The sequence below is a fragment of the Copadichromis virginalis genome, linkage group LG6, assembly GCF_057382275.1.
Source record: "Copadichromis virginalis isolate Kocher_CV1m ecotype Utaka linkage group LG6, C_Virginalis_male_GT1.1, whole genome shotgun sequence".
NCBI classification, from domain to species: domain Eukaryota; kingdom Metazoa; phylum Chordata; class Actinopteri; order Cichliformes; family Cichlidae; genus Copadichromis; species Copadichromis virginalis.
In genome coordinates, this window is record NC_140623.1 from 21,185,917 (window position 1) to 21,197,156 (window position 11,240).

Below are 11,240 nucleotides of genomic sequence, written 5' to 3' on the forward strand. Positions count from 1 at the left end.
TAAAAAAATGCAGCTAACTGAACAACTGCAGACTACAAAATTATTTAAATAAATATTTCAACCAAAGCTTATAAGAAGGGGCATTTTAAAAGCGGTAGCATCTTACCAGAATTAAATTCCTGAAGCCAACTGAATATATGATCCACTGCCTCTTTCACCATGTTATGGATATCTGCTCTGACCACACCATTGGGCTGTGGGCCGGCCTCTATTGCTGCAAAGAACAAGGGGAACAATCATCTAAATATTTAATAAGCTCAGCTTTGCAAAAGATGCACACAGACACACTTACCAAAGCCATGCTTGCCGACCGATTCTAAAGAATAAGCCTCAGCGATCGGTATGTCCAGCTGGATTGCTCTAACTTCCACAGAAGCCATTTTACTCTGAAAATCAAATATGTTTACTGTCGACTGCACACTGTGCTTAGGTACGATAGGCTGAGCTTTAAAATAAACTACATGTTTATCCCGGATTTTGATTATAGCTTTATAACCTGATTTTATTGAGTTAAGAACATAATTGCATGAGTGATGTACAAGCAACACAGACATACTTTTAATTTTTTTGATTGGAAAATACTACTACCCAGTAGAAACATTAAAACAAAGACTAAGATATATTCCTCAGACAGTTTAGTTAAAATTGGTGCTTGAAGACAACACATTATACAGCTTAATGGGGTTAACTTTGGTGTTTGGGAGGATTACTGACAGGATTGTATTTGTATCTGTTATTGTCTGTGCTATTAATGACATGATAACACATGGCAACAATACACATTTAGGCACGTAGAGATGTCAAGTTCAAATTGAGCATCAGAATAGGGTAATGACTTTGAATATATTATGGTTGTTGGCGCCAGACAGGCTTATCTGAATATTTCAGAAACTGCTGATCTAGTGAGAATTTCTCATACAGTCATCTCTAAGGTTTACAGAGAATGGCCTGAATGAGAGAAAATATCCAGTGAGCAGTATTTTACTGGATGGAAATGTCTTGTTGATGCTAGAGGTCAGCAGAGAATAACCAGACTTCTTCAATTTGACAAGATGGCTACAGTTACCCAAATAACTATGTGTTACAACCAAGGTATGCAGAACAGCATCTCTGCAGTGTGGTCTTCTGCTGCCATCAGCTAAGACTGGAAAACTGCGGCTACAATTCATATGGGTTTACCAAAATTGCACAACAGAAGATTTAAAAAAATGTTGTCTGGTCTGATGAGTCTTGATTTCTGATGCAACATATTGATAGTAGGGTCAGACTTTGGTTCAAACAACATAAAGGCATGGATCCACCTTGCCTTGTGCATTCTTGCTTTTGAAAACAGCTGCTGCTATCTCACCATACCATCACTGCGAAGATTAACCTGACTTTTAGCAAAATTTAAGTTATTTGAACTTGAAGATATGAGACCTCTAGTAGTTCACAGTTTATGCATATTTTCTTTATCAGAAACATTATAGGTGCAAATTCCAAGTGCATGACTCGAAATATCTGTTTGTAGTACTCTTGTACCTGTAGGTACTTGAGAATGTGCAGGGTGAACCAGTCTATGGAGTAAAAGATGAAGCAGAGGCCCATGTTGGAAGTGGTGTTGTGGATGTCTATGATCAGGTCCATGGCCTCTTTGCTTCCTTTGGGCCCAATTTGAGCGTTCAGCTCCTGAGCTCGCCTCAGTTCATAGGGTGATGAATCTGTTACAGGGGAACTAGAATCGGGAAAATAAAACAAAGACGTCTCTCACACATGGCAGATTTGAAAAGTTTTACTTTGCTCTCACAGTGTAGCGCAGTTAGCCAAAACCTTTAAAACTTCATTACCTACATAAAGCTTTGGCATCAGTTTCGTTTCTGAACTTACTTTAGCAAGGCTTCTGTGAAACAGCGGTTAAGGTCGGTTTCTACGTATCTCCTGCAAATCTCCACAGCCCGTGGGTTTGTCAGGACAGTGGAGACAGAAACAGATCCAATTTTATCTATCTTCTCTTTCTGCAAATGTCTCACCATGTAAACCCCTGTCATCTCATTTCCATGAGTGCCACCACAAACGGCAACCCTGGACAGCGGTGGGAAAGACACAGACTCCATCTGTTTCCACGAGAAAAAAAAGAGGGTGCTAGGTTAATGTTGGATTCTCTTTTTCTGTTGTATAAACAAACAAACAAACCAAAAAAAAGTACCGATGATGTCCTGGCAGTCATTCATTGACTAAAGGGAGTGTAACCTTTGAGCTTTTTGAGGTGCAGCTTAAGGAAAGCTAGAACAGAATCAAGGTGTTCCTAGTGGAACAAATGATGAATTCAGGTTCACCTCCAACAAAAAAATAAATAAATAACAGCAGAAATATACATGTAAAGATTGAAACTCAAACACACACACACACACACACACACACACACCATCTCAATGCTGCAGTGTCATTATACTCATTATACTCCAGGTTTTGGATCACAGATATGATCCCAGCTGAAGAACTGGATCTGCTATTTACAATGTAAGTGATGGCAGAAATATAAATAGGAGCACACTGTGCTGTCATACAATCATATTACAATGTGACTGTAAACACTAGTAAGTGCATAGTTACATCTACTACAACAGCAGCAGCAGTAAATGAGAAAAATAAAGTAGTAAAATCTGAGAAACTGGTTTTTAAGACTTTGGCAGCTTGCCTCTGTCAATACAGCCAATAAAATAAGCATAAAACTACATTAAATTGACTCCACATCTTACCTTTCACGTCAAAATTCAACCTTGTTTAGCATTCACTGGATTCATCAACCTTTGAACCCAGAGGGGAAGTTGTGTCGGGGCAGAAGTGTGCTATTTCATAACCTAAAAAAAACACTTTTCAGCCCACAGCAGCTGCTTAGCTATTCACAATTCACACAGTACAAACCAACCCACATGCAAGTACAGACTGCTTCGATTGACTGCGCCCGCCTTCAAGCTTCCTTATGTTTGTACCTTCTTACAGCTGCCCTCCTCTATCTGTTTCTTCAGCTCAAATTTCATTTTTGTGATGTAACAGGAAGTCACTCGGTTGTTTTCTGCTAAACCAGCAGGAGCCGCTCTCATTGCTCTTTGGCCTGTGGTGCAACTTTGAGGTGCTGCAACAACAACAACAACAAGTAAATGGCACATAAGATGTTTCACTTCAGAGGAACCCAAACCTCGGCAGATGCTTTATTGCAGCTGTATCAAAACACTCCAAGCATTTCCACCACCACTGCTAACTATAAATAAATATATATATCTGATAATTTATTAGTAAACAAACAGTAAAAGCATGGGTGCTTTTGGGAAAAAGTCTGCTTAATTTTTTAGTTTATTGCCTAAAGAAAGGTGAAGCAGTCTAAAGTGATATAGGTAGGATTTAATTACAGTAGTTTTCTAGCAGCAGCAGTTCTTGGACATCTATTTCATCAATATCATACGAATCATTCAAATGAATGAATCTAGTTGATGAATCTGTAGTCTAAAAATGTTAATTACCTCACAACTTTGCAATCTTTCTTCTCCATACCACCGTACGTTTTCTCACACCCTGCAACTCTCGAAAGAAGACCTAAGCTCCATTTAGACATGTAATCCTCTTTGATCCGTCGCTTGATGATAAGCTGCTTCCTCTCACTCGTTCACTCTGTCGCTCTCTCTTTCTCGTTCTCCGCCTCTGTCTGTCAGTTCAATTCAATTCACTTGATTTTATCTTTTGCTTTTACCCCGCAGGCTTTGCTGGCTAATGGTGCTCTGATTTCCTGTATTTCTTCCTTTTTTCCTTGTTTTTATGTTGTTGGTTGTTTTTGGTTGTGTGAATGTGTGCTTTCTTTTTTAATTTTTATATCTATTTGTCAGGAAGTAGCTCACAAAGTGGCTCCATTGAATAGTGGTTTACTCATTTTTCTAATATTGTGGCTCAAGAGTTGGGAGTTCGCCTTGTAATCGGAAGGTTGACGGTTCGAGCCCCGGCTTGGACAGTCTCGGTCGTTGTGTCCTTGGGCAAGACGCTTCACCCGTTGCCTACTGGTGGTGGTCAGAGGGCCCAGTGTCCGGCAGCCTCGCCTCTGTCAGTGAGCCCCAGGGTGGCTGTGGCTACAATGTAGCTTGCCATCACCAGTGTGTGAATGGGTGGATGACTGGATGTGAAGCGCTTTGGGGTCCTTAGGGACTAGAAAAGCGCTATACAAATACTGTACATATATGTATACAAATACATTTAATAAGTGAAAGATCCCTGGTTTGATTCCAGGAGCAGACACAAGTCTCTTTGGGTCAGGAAGGGCATCTGGAAAACAAATAAATAAATAAATAAAATATGCAGAACTACCTGTCTTGTTGATAAGAAAACAGCTGAAAGAAGATCTATATGTCTGAATTAGACACACCATATTAAGGTATGTTCTGTGGTAAAACTGTGCATCTGTGTATACTGTGAAATCTGGCAAACACAACCTGTACTTTGGTGTCTGCAACTGTCCCATCACATGACATTTTGTGGAGACGCAAACTAAAACTAAAGCTGGAGAGTCACCCTACATGTAGATGAGCAAATGCAAGTCGATATGGGAGTGATCTAAACATGGCTGGAAGTGTTGCCAGAAGTACAAAATGTATATTTAAATCAGCTAAGTGAATAAATAGTAATGTTGCTCTTGTTGCTACCAATGAGGCCTTGCCCTTTAGGACCCTGTGTATGGTGCAGGTCCTTTGAGCTCTAGCCTCTGTGAAGTGCATGCTGACAATGCTTCAACAATAATAAACCAGGCATTGTGTAGATATGCATAGATATTAAAGCAAAAGCTTTTCAAATGTTGTACAGTGTGTTTGCTGTTTTAAAGTAAAGGAGATATAGGCCAAATTCATGCTGTGTCAGTGTCTCTGAAAAAGGAGACACTTCAGATTTGGTCCAAAGGGCAAAAGTTAATCTCTGATGAACGAGGTCAGAATAAAAATTAACAATATTACTTTCCAAGAACACTAAAAGTTTTTTCTCTTAACTTAAAGTAAATAATTAAACTCTCTTCTAAACTAGGGTATTTTCAACAACAAACATGGGTAACATTGTTCACAGTGACAAAAAACTAGGCTGGAATAGTGTGGTTTGGAAAAAAATGCACATGTGCTGCCCGACTCATTGTTAGCTATATTAGCATAAAGTTAAAAAACAAAACAAAAAACAAACACGAACGACTGAGCAATATTCATCCATTAATTAACAGAGTCAAACACAGATCTTGGGTTCACCCTCTCACACAGCATTACCATACTCAGTCACCTTTGTAGTTACCTAACTTATATAACAGATGTTTTAAATCTTTTTTAACATACTGCGGTGCTAAATGAGGCCTGTACGTTGGCCTGTCAGTAGTTTACACGCGCTACGTTGCTGAATCTTTCAGTTACTAGTTTCGCGCTTCTGACGTGGCAAGGGTGGAGTACACTGAGGCCTAACAAAAGGACCAGACCATCATGTGTGAATACCGGGGCACGATCACCGGGGACCCGTTTTTCCAGCACACACGCCCGATACCACGTGACAACAAATACGTCATTTCGTGTTGACTAAAAAAAAAAAAAAAGCACCCTCTCACGGTCCTAGGGACCAAAAAATTGTCCCGCCCGATCAGCGGGCGAAGCCGCTGCTGCACGCCGGAAATGAGGCTTCATTTCCCGCAGGTCTATCTAAGCAGCCCGCTGTTTTCCAGCCCGGGGTCAAATGTGGAGCAAGGGCGCCACCTGGTGGACAAATAAAAAAATTACAACTCTAAGGCCCGTCCTGCAAAATGAAAATGAACGCTAAACATCAACGATCCCTTTGACCGTAATTAATTTGCAGTGAAAAATAGCGTTTATAATGGGTTTCAATGGGGCACAAATCGACCACTAAGCACAATAGTGTAAGTTTGTCTGTAGCTTAGCCACTGAAGCTAATTGAAGGAAGTCAGACTTGAATTTTGAAATAAAATCATATCAAACTTTTTTTTTGGAGAATTTGGCTATAGTCCATTCAACACTGTGCAAATGGCATGTAATCAAAATTTGAAAATAGCCACAAATCGACCCAAGACCCTCCAGGGGTTTTAAGTACACGCAATATTTTCACTCTCACATTTTACTCTGTACTGGAAGACTTGTTCATTTTCAAGATTCATTCATCCATCCATTTTCTTCCACTTTATCCGGAGCCGGGTCGCGGGGGCAGCAGCCCAAGCAGAGAAGCCCAGACCTCTCTCTCCCCAGCCACCTCCTCCAGCTTATCCGGGGGAACACCAAGGCGTTCCCAGGCCAGCCGAGAGATATAATCTCTCCAGCGTGTCCTGGGTCTGCCCGGAAAACCTCGCCCAGGAGGTATCCAGGGGGCATCCTTGTCAGTTGCCCGAACCACCTCATCTGGCTCCTTTCGATGTGGAGGAGCAGCAGCTCTTCAAGATTCTCTCAAATAATTTTTCACCATATAAACTAAGGTTTTTTTATTTAGGCGTCATAGTTCTGAAGAGAGATATGTGTTTTTTAATAGGTGGACATTTCTGCCAGCAGGTTGGGGATTAAAAAGGTCGATCATGCTTGGCTAATTTGAGCAACTGTGCCAACTTTACAAAACTATACGTTTTTATACCACAACTCCCCGTTCAGCCTTAAATGCCAGAAGAAGAAGACTAGTCTCCCTAAATCTGACTCTGTTTATTACCGGAATCTGGAAAATACTGTAAGAAAGCTACATAAAGTATCAGCATTGAGTAACAATTTAAATTCACGTCCTCAGCAACAGCATTTAACAGTATTTCCATGTACTTCTTACCTTTGCAATTAACTGCAGGTTAAACGGCCCGGTGACTTGCAGCCACGATTAGGCTCATTGAGAGCAGGCATGTGCATGCAGACAGTGTTTGTTTTTACATCTGGTGGGTAACGTCCCTCCCTATATTTTTGGAACAGTACCTCTGAAGCTTGATTTAGATTTCTGCAGGAAATTTACGTTCTAACTTCAGATGTAACACCTCTTAACACTAAACCGGTCCATCATGCTGTTGTTTCCAGTTACAGCGTATATTTCCTGCTGAAGCATATTTCAGGCATAAGACAGAAACATTACAAAAATATACACCTGCAGGCCACTCTATTGTCTTTATTTGACTAAATGCACTAAATTGCTGCCACAAGCTTTTGAACACATGTACCTAATAAAGTGGCTGGTGAGTGTCCTCAGTCCCAGCTCGGATACAGATGTGTCGGTGTGTCTTTGTTCCCTGCAGTAGTGCCCTCTCCAGCTCAGTCATCATCCACATACCCCAGGACACTGTCCGAGCCAAAGAGATCATCGCCTACGTCAACACGCTGAAGACTCAGGTCAGCTATTACGCAGAGAGGCTGTCTCAAGCTGCCAAAGACCAATCGGCCAGCGGACTGGAGTGGACGCTCGCCAGTCTGGTTGACAAGGTACTAAAAGTGTTTGACGTTACGTGGGGACGCTTCATATTTCATTCATACCCTCTTCCTTTCAGACCCGTCAGCTGGTGGCAGTGTGCGGCTGCAAGCTGCTAGCTTCAGCTATTTAGGCCCTGAACGCAGTACGAGTACATCGCAACCAAAGCTTCTCCTTCCGCTGAGTCTGAACAAGTAGTGCTCCGCAATGACCAGGATACGCTGAGAGCAAAGTACAGCGGTCACAACAGCCAGTCGTCACTGCACGTGGACTGGCACGAAGAGGAGTGGGTGAGTTGATCAGCAGTTATTGGCTGTTTTCTGATTCCAGATTTTTTATTTCTTTAGCATGACAACAGACAAGCTTAGTTTCTTGGCACACATTGTGGATACAGCTTGATATCTTAACTACACTCTGAACTCTGTTTTTCTTTTCTTGTTGCTTCTTCTTCTTCTTGAGTCATCCCTCTCATGTTGATTTCCAGCTCAGGTCACTCCTTACTTTTAAGAAGTTGGAGGATTCGTGAGCAGATTTTTCCTTCACCATATCAGCCGACTTTATTCTATGAGAAAATACTCTTAAATGACTCGTCTTTAAAAAGTGTTCAGTGTTTTATGTCTGGTCTGTGTGTCATCTTTGTCTTTACAATGTTGCAGCAATACTTTAGTAATGATATGATATGATATGATATGATATACCTTTATTAGTCCCACAAGGGGAAATTTAAATGTTGGTTTAGTGTAAGCTCAGCTTTTTAACTAATGTAAGAAGTGTTATGACTGACTCGTTTTTAATACCTAAATCTGGCCTCAGTGCACAAACCTAAATGAATCGGTACATATGAAAGCGCCCAAGTCACGAGCTGTGTTCAAGGACATGGATAAAACAAAAAGGTTCAAATTTGTGCCCAAAAACCCCACAAATCAGTGTCACTGTTTTAAAATCTGCTGCGAGACCGCTCTAAATGTCAGCTTTTTCTTTACGTAAAGACTGGGGTCTGTAACATATCAGCTCGTTTCTTATTTATTAAAGAACATGCCTGACACCAGGCTTTTGAGTTAACGGCTCCATTCGATCTCTGCAAGTATTTTTAAGTATTTTTAGGTTCTTTCCAGCAGGATTTGTGGCTAGTTCTGGAGCTTGACCCTAAAAGATTTCAGTGTGTCGGTGCTTCTGCTTTCCCTGTTGTCCTTCTCTTCCGTCTTTATTTCTGTTTCTGTCAAATTTAAAAACAACTGCACTCTGAAATACACACTCTTTGCAAGATGTTGTCTAAACTAGTGGTTGGAAGGCATATTTGTGTTTGGTCTCTGATGGTTTATTTACACTTTTTGCAGGCCACGCCCACGGACTACAGCGCCATGATGAGCAACAAAGCCAAGAAGTCTATTGACTTCCTTCTGATGCAGGACACCGCCCCGACGATAGCCACGGACGTGTCACTGCAGTACCGCCTCGACATCGTCTTCTGCCAAACGGTCACCTACACATATTTTAATTATTGTATGTCTGAGCTGATGCGTTTATCCTGGAGTGACTCAGAGTGAAGGAGAAGGCCAAGAAGAAGTGTAAATATCATAGAAGCAAGGAGTTCAGAGCTCTACGACTTAGTGTCTTTATGGTATTTATGTGTGTAATGGAGACCAGGGGTTCCATTACCCTTACTTGTATTTTTATTAATTGACTGACTGATTTGTATTTAAAAACCGTAATGAAGAAAAACACACACTGGTTGATTGTGATTCTTTATTAGGCTTTTTGGGTTGTTAATTAAGTGACTCGTTAAAGGTGAAGAGACAGGGGGACTGGCCATCCTACCTGTGTCAGGAAAAGAACCTGTGTTAGAGCTGTTCACATTTAATCATTTGTCTGTAACCTAAATTAGTTGTATATGTAAAAAGAGAAGTGTTAACAGTACTCACTTTGTAAAGAGTAAAAGCAGCTCAATCACCTGCTTATGAGCTCCTGGAGAAAACCAATGTGCCAGGCTAGGGGAGTGTGTGTTGGAGTGATTTTGTTAAAAGTTGTCATTATTGTGCTTGGACCTTGTCTTGAACTGTATGTTCAGATATTTTCTGTTCCTCCCCCACATGTAGGATGTTGGGGATGTTACTAGCTATAGTTTTCAACTGCAGGCACAATCTATGTAAGATTCTGGTTTCCTTATTTGGTAAGGAGTGTTCACTTCCTGCCCTTTATGGGCTCACCATGTAAATGGTGGACTGTTAGAGAGGTTAAGCCATATACGAGGTTGAGGGGAGATGACCCTTTTATGACTAGAGATGCGGTTAAAACGTTTGTAAGCAGGAAGTCACGTATACAGACACACATACACTCTCTCTCTCTCACTCACACACACACACACACACACACACACACACACACACACACACACACAGTGCCTTAGCTTTTACCACACAACATATGGGGTTTACAATGGGCGGTTGTGTAACTGTTTTCATTCAATAAAAGGCTGCGAGTGGAGGCTGGAGTTGGAGTTGTCTGAGTTTGGGTGTAGAGCTTGCAACTCTGAGAATCCGACCAGGCTTCCCCTGCACAAGTAAAAACCAATCGAACTCTGATTGTCTTACTTTGTTCTGAGTCAGCGAGGGCTGAAACCTAACTGTGGTTAAGGTGTTTTAATGCAGCGGTCCCCAACCGCCGGGCCACGGACCGTCGTTTGGTCGAGAGATGAGGCTCGGGTGTGAAATGTATGGTTTTCAGAGTTTTTAATCGTTTTTTATCGTTATTTTGTTATCGTTTTTATCGTTAACTCTGTTTTCCTGGGTCTTTCACGTGTGTTATGAATAAATCTTCTTTTTTTCCGGTACCGGTACTAGTTTTATTTTGTTGTATTTATCTGTGACACCTTAAAGGCCGGTCCGTGAAAATATTGTCGGGCATAAACCGGTCCGTGGCGCAAAAAAGGTTGGGGACCGCTGTTTTAATGTATATAGAAGAGACTGAAGTTTATATGTTATGGAGTTATTTATAGGACTTGTTACAAATCTTCATATGTCTATGATGTTGGTTATATTGTAGTGGTTTTCTTATGGGGAGGGTTTTGTTTCCCTTTGGTTTGCTGACCCCCAGACTTGGTCTATTCCAGATGCTCACCTGAATCAGGTAGAGTATAACAGGAAGCCATTTGCTTTTCAGAAGGGTTGGATTCTTTGCTGTATCACCATGTGTTCTCATTAATAAAGTACATTTTACTCCAGTCTCGTGCTATTTTAGTGGAAGTGACCCATGACCGTCGGCCAAAACTGACAATATGACTATTAAAAGTCTGAGTAATACTGTAATTTTCTGCTGCTCATTCCTGTGCAATATCCCATCTGACCTCCCGTCATATTTCTTTTCAAGATTTTCTTATTTAATCACTAGTGTACATATATTTATAGATACATATATATATATATATATTTTTAGTCATCTTTTCTCTTTTACCACGTCTTTCTAATATTTTGCTCTTTACTATTTTTCTATTTTTTATTTTATTTTATTATATTTTATTATATTTTCTTCTACTGTACCATGCTGCTGAGTGACTGCTGCTCGTCAAACACATTTCATTGCAATGTTGACCCTGTGCTAACTTGCATATGACAAATAAAACTGAAAACAGTAAAGGCAAAGGGAACACATCAAGTAAGGATTTCACACTCCCACTCACAACGGCACTTTCAAAGCATAAAGCCAAATATTTCAAAATTTCATTTTGAGGCATTTTAAAAATGAATGTGTTTGAGTTTCATTGCTCCAAAGCAATGTTTTCATATAAGCAAGATAACAACCAGTTTGCAACCATG

General features: G+C 40.7%; 2 protein-coding genes across 5 annotated transcripts; one reads left to right on the forward strand and one right to left on the reverse strand.

Annotated features, from left to right (window-relative positions):
* Window positions 1-31: 31 nt before the first annotated feature.
* LOC146707697 (N-acyl-aromatic-L-amino acid amidohydrolase (carboxylate-forming) B-like) lies at window positions 32-7,248 on the reverse strand. 4 transcript variants are annotated; one of them, XM_085459201.1, is made up of 7 exons: window positions 7,184-7,248; window positions 3,501-4,290; window positions 2,973-3,115; window positions 1,867-2,093; window positions 1,522-1,714; window positions 293-386; window positions 32-214 (listed from the first exon to the last, which is right to left on the reverse strand). In XM_085459201.1, the coding sequence occupies exons 3-7, from the start codon at window positions 3,081-3,083 to the stop codon at window positions 69-71; spliced, it is 771 nt and encodes a 256-aa protein (XP_085315327.1). In that variant the 5' UTR covers window positions 3,084-3,115; window positions 3,501-4,290; window positions 7,184-7,248; the 3' UTR covers window positions 32-68. The 4 variants fall into 4 exon arrangements, with proteins under 4 accessions (XP_085315327.1, XP_085315329.1, XP_085315328.1 ...); XM_085459203.1 differs by lacking the exons at window positions 3,501-4,290; window positions 7,184-7,248 and adding exons at window positions 2,186-2,284; window positions 2,739-2,840 and having other exon boundaries at window positions 2,973-3,017; XM_085459202.1 differs by lacking the exons at window positions 2,973-3,115; window positions 3,501-4,290; window positions 7,184-7,248 and adding exons at window positions 2,186-2,284; window positions 2,739-2,966.
* LOC146707698 (inositol polyphosphate-4-phosphatase type I A-like) lies at window positions 7,230-10,648 on the forward strand. Its single transcript, XM_085459210.1, has 3 exons — window positions 7,230-7,442; window positions 7,508-7,718; window positions 8,766-10,648. The coding sequence occupies exons 1-2, from the start codon at window positions 7,230-7,232 to the stop codon at window positions 7,559-7,561; spliced, it is 267 nt and encodes an 88-aa protein (XP_085315336.1). The 3' UTR covers window positions 7,562-7,718; window positions 8,766-10,648.
* Window positions 10,649-11,240: the final 592 nt, after the last annotated feature.

Bases quoted from the DNA above. Each gene is read 5' to 3' on its own strand.
- LOC146707697 (XM_085459201.1), bottom strand. From the start codon at position 3,083: ATGAGAGCGGCTCCTGCTGGTTTAGCAGAAAACAACCGAGTGACTTCC. The intron at 1,715-1,866 runs GTAAGTTCAGAA...TCCCGATTCTAG, and splicing joins TTCACAGAAGCCTTGCTAAA to TTCCCCTGTAACAGATTCAT. The intron at 387-1,521 runs GTACAAGAGTAC...TTTGATTTTCAG, and splicing joins ACATTCTCAAGTACCTACAG to AGTAAAATGGCTTCTGTGGA.
- LOC146707698 (XM_085459210.1), top strand. From the start codon at position 7,230: ATGTGTCGGTGTGTCTTTGTTCCCTGCAGTAGTGCCCTCTCCAGCTCA. The intron at 7,443-7,507 runs GTACTAAAAGTG...TCTTCCTTTCAG, and splicing joins TCGCCAGTCTGGTTGACAAG to ACCCGTCAGCTGGTGGCAGT.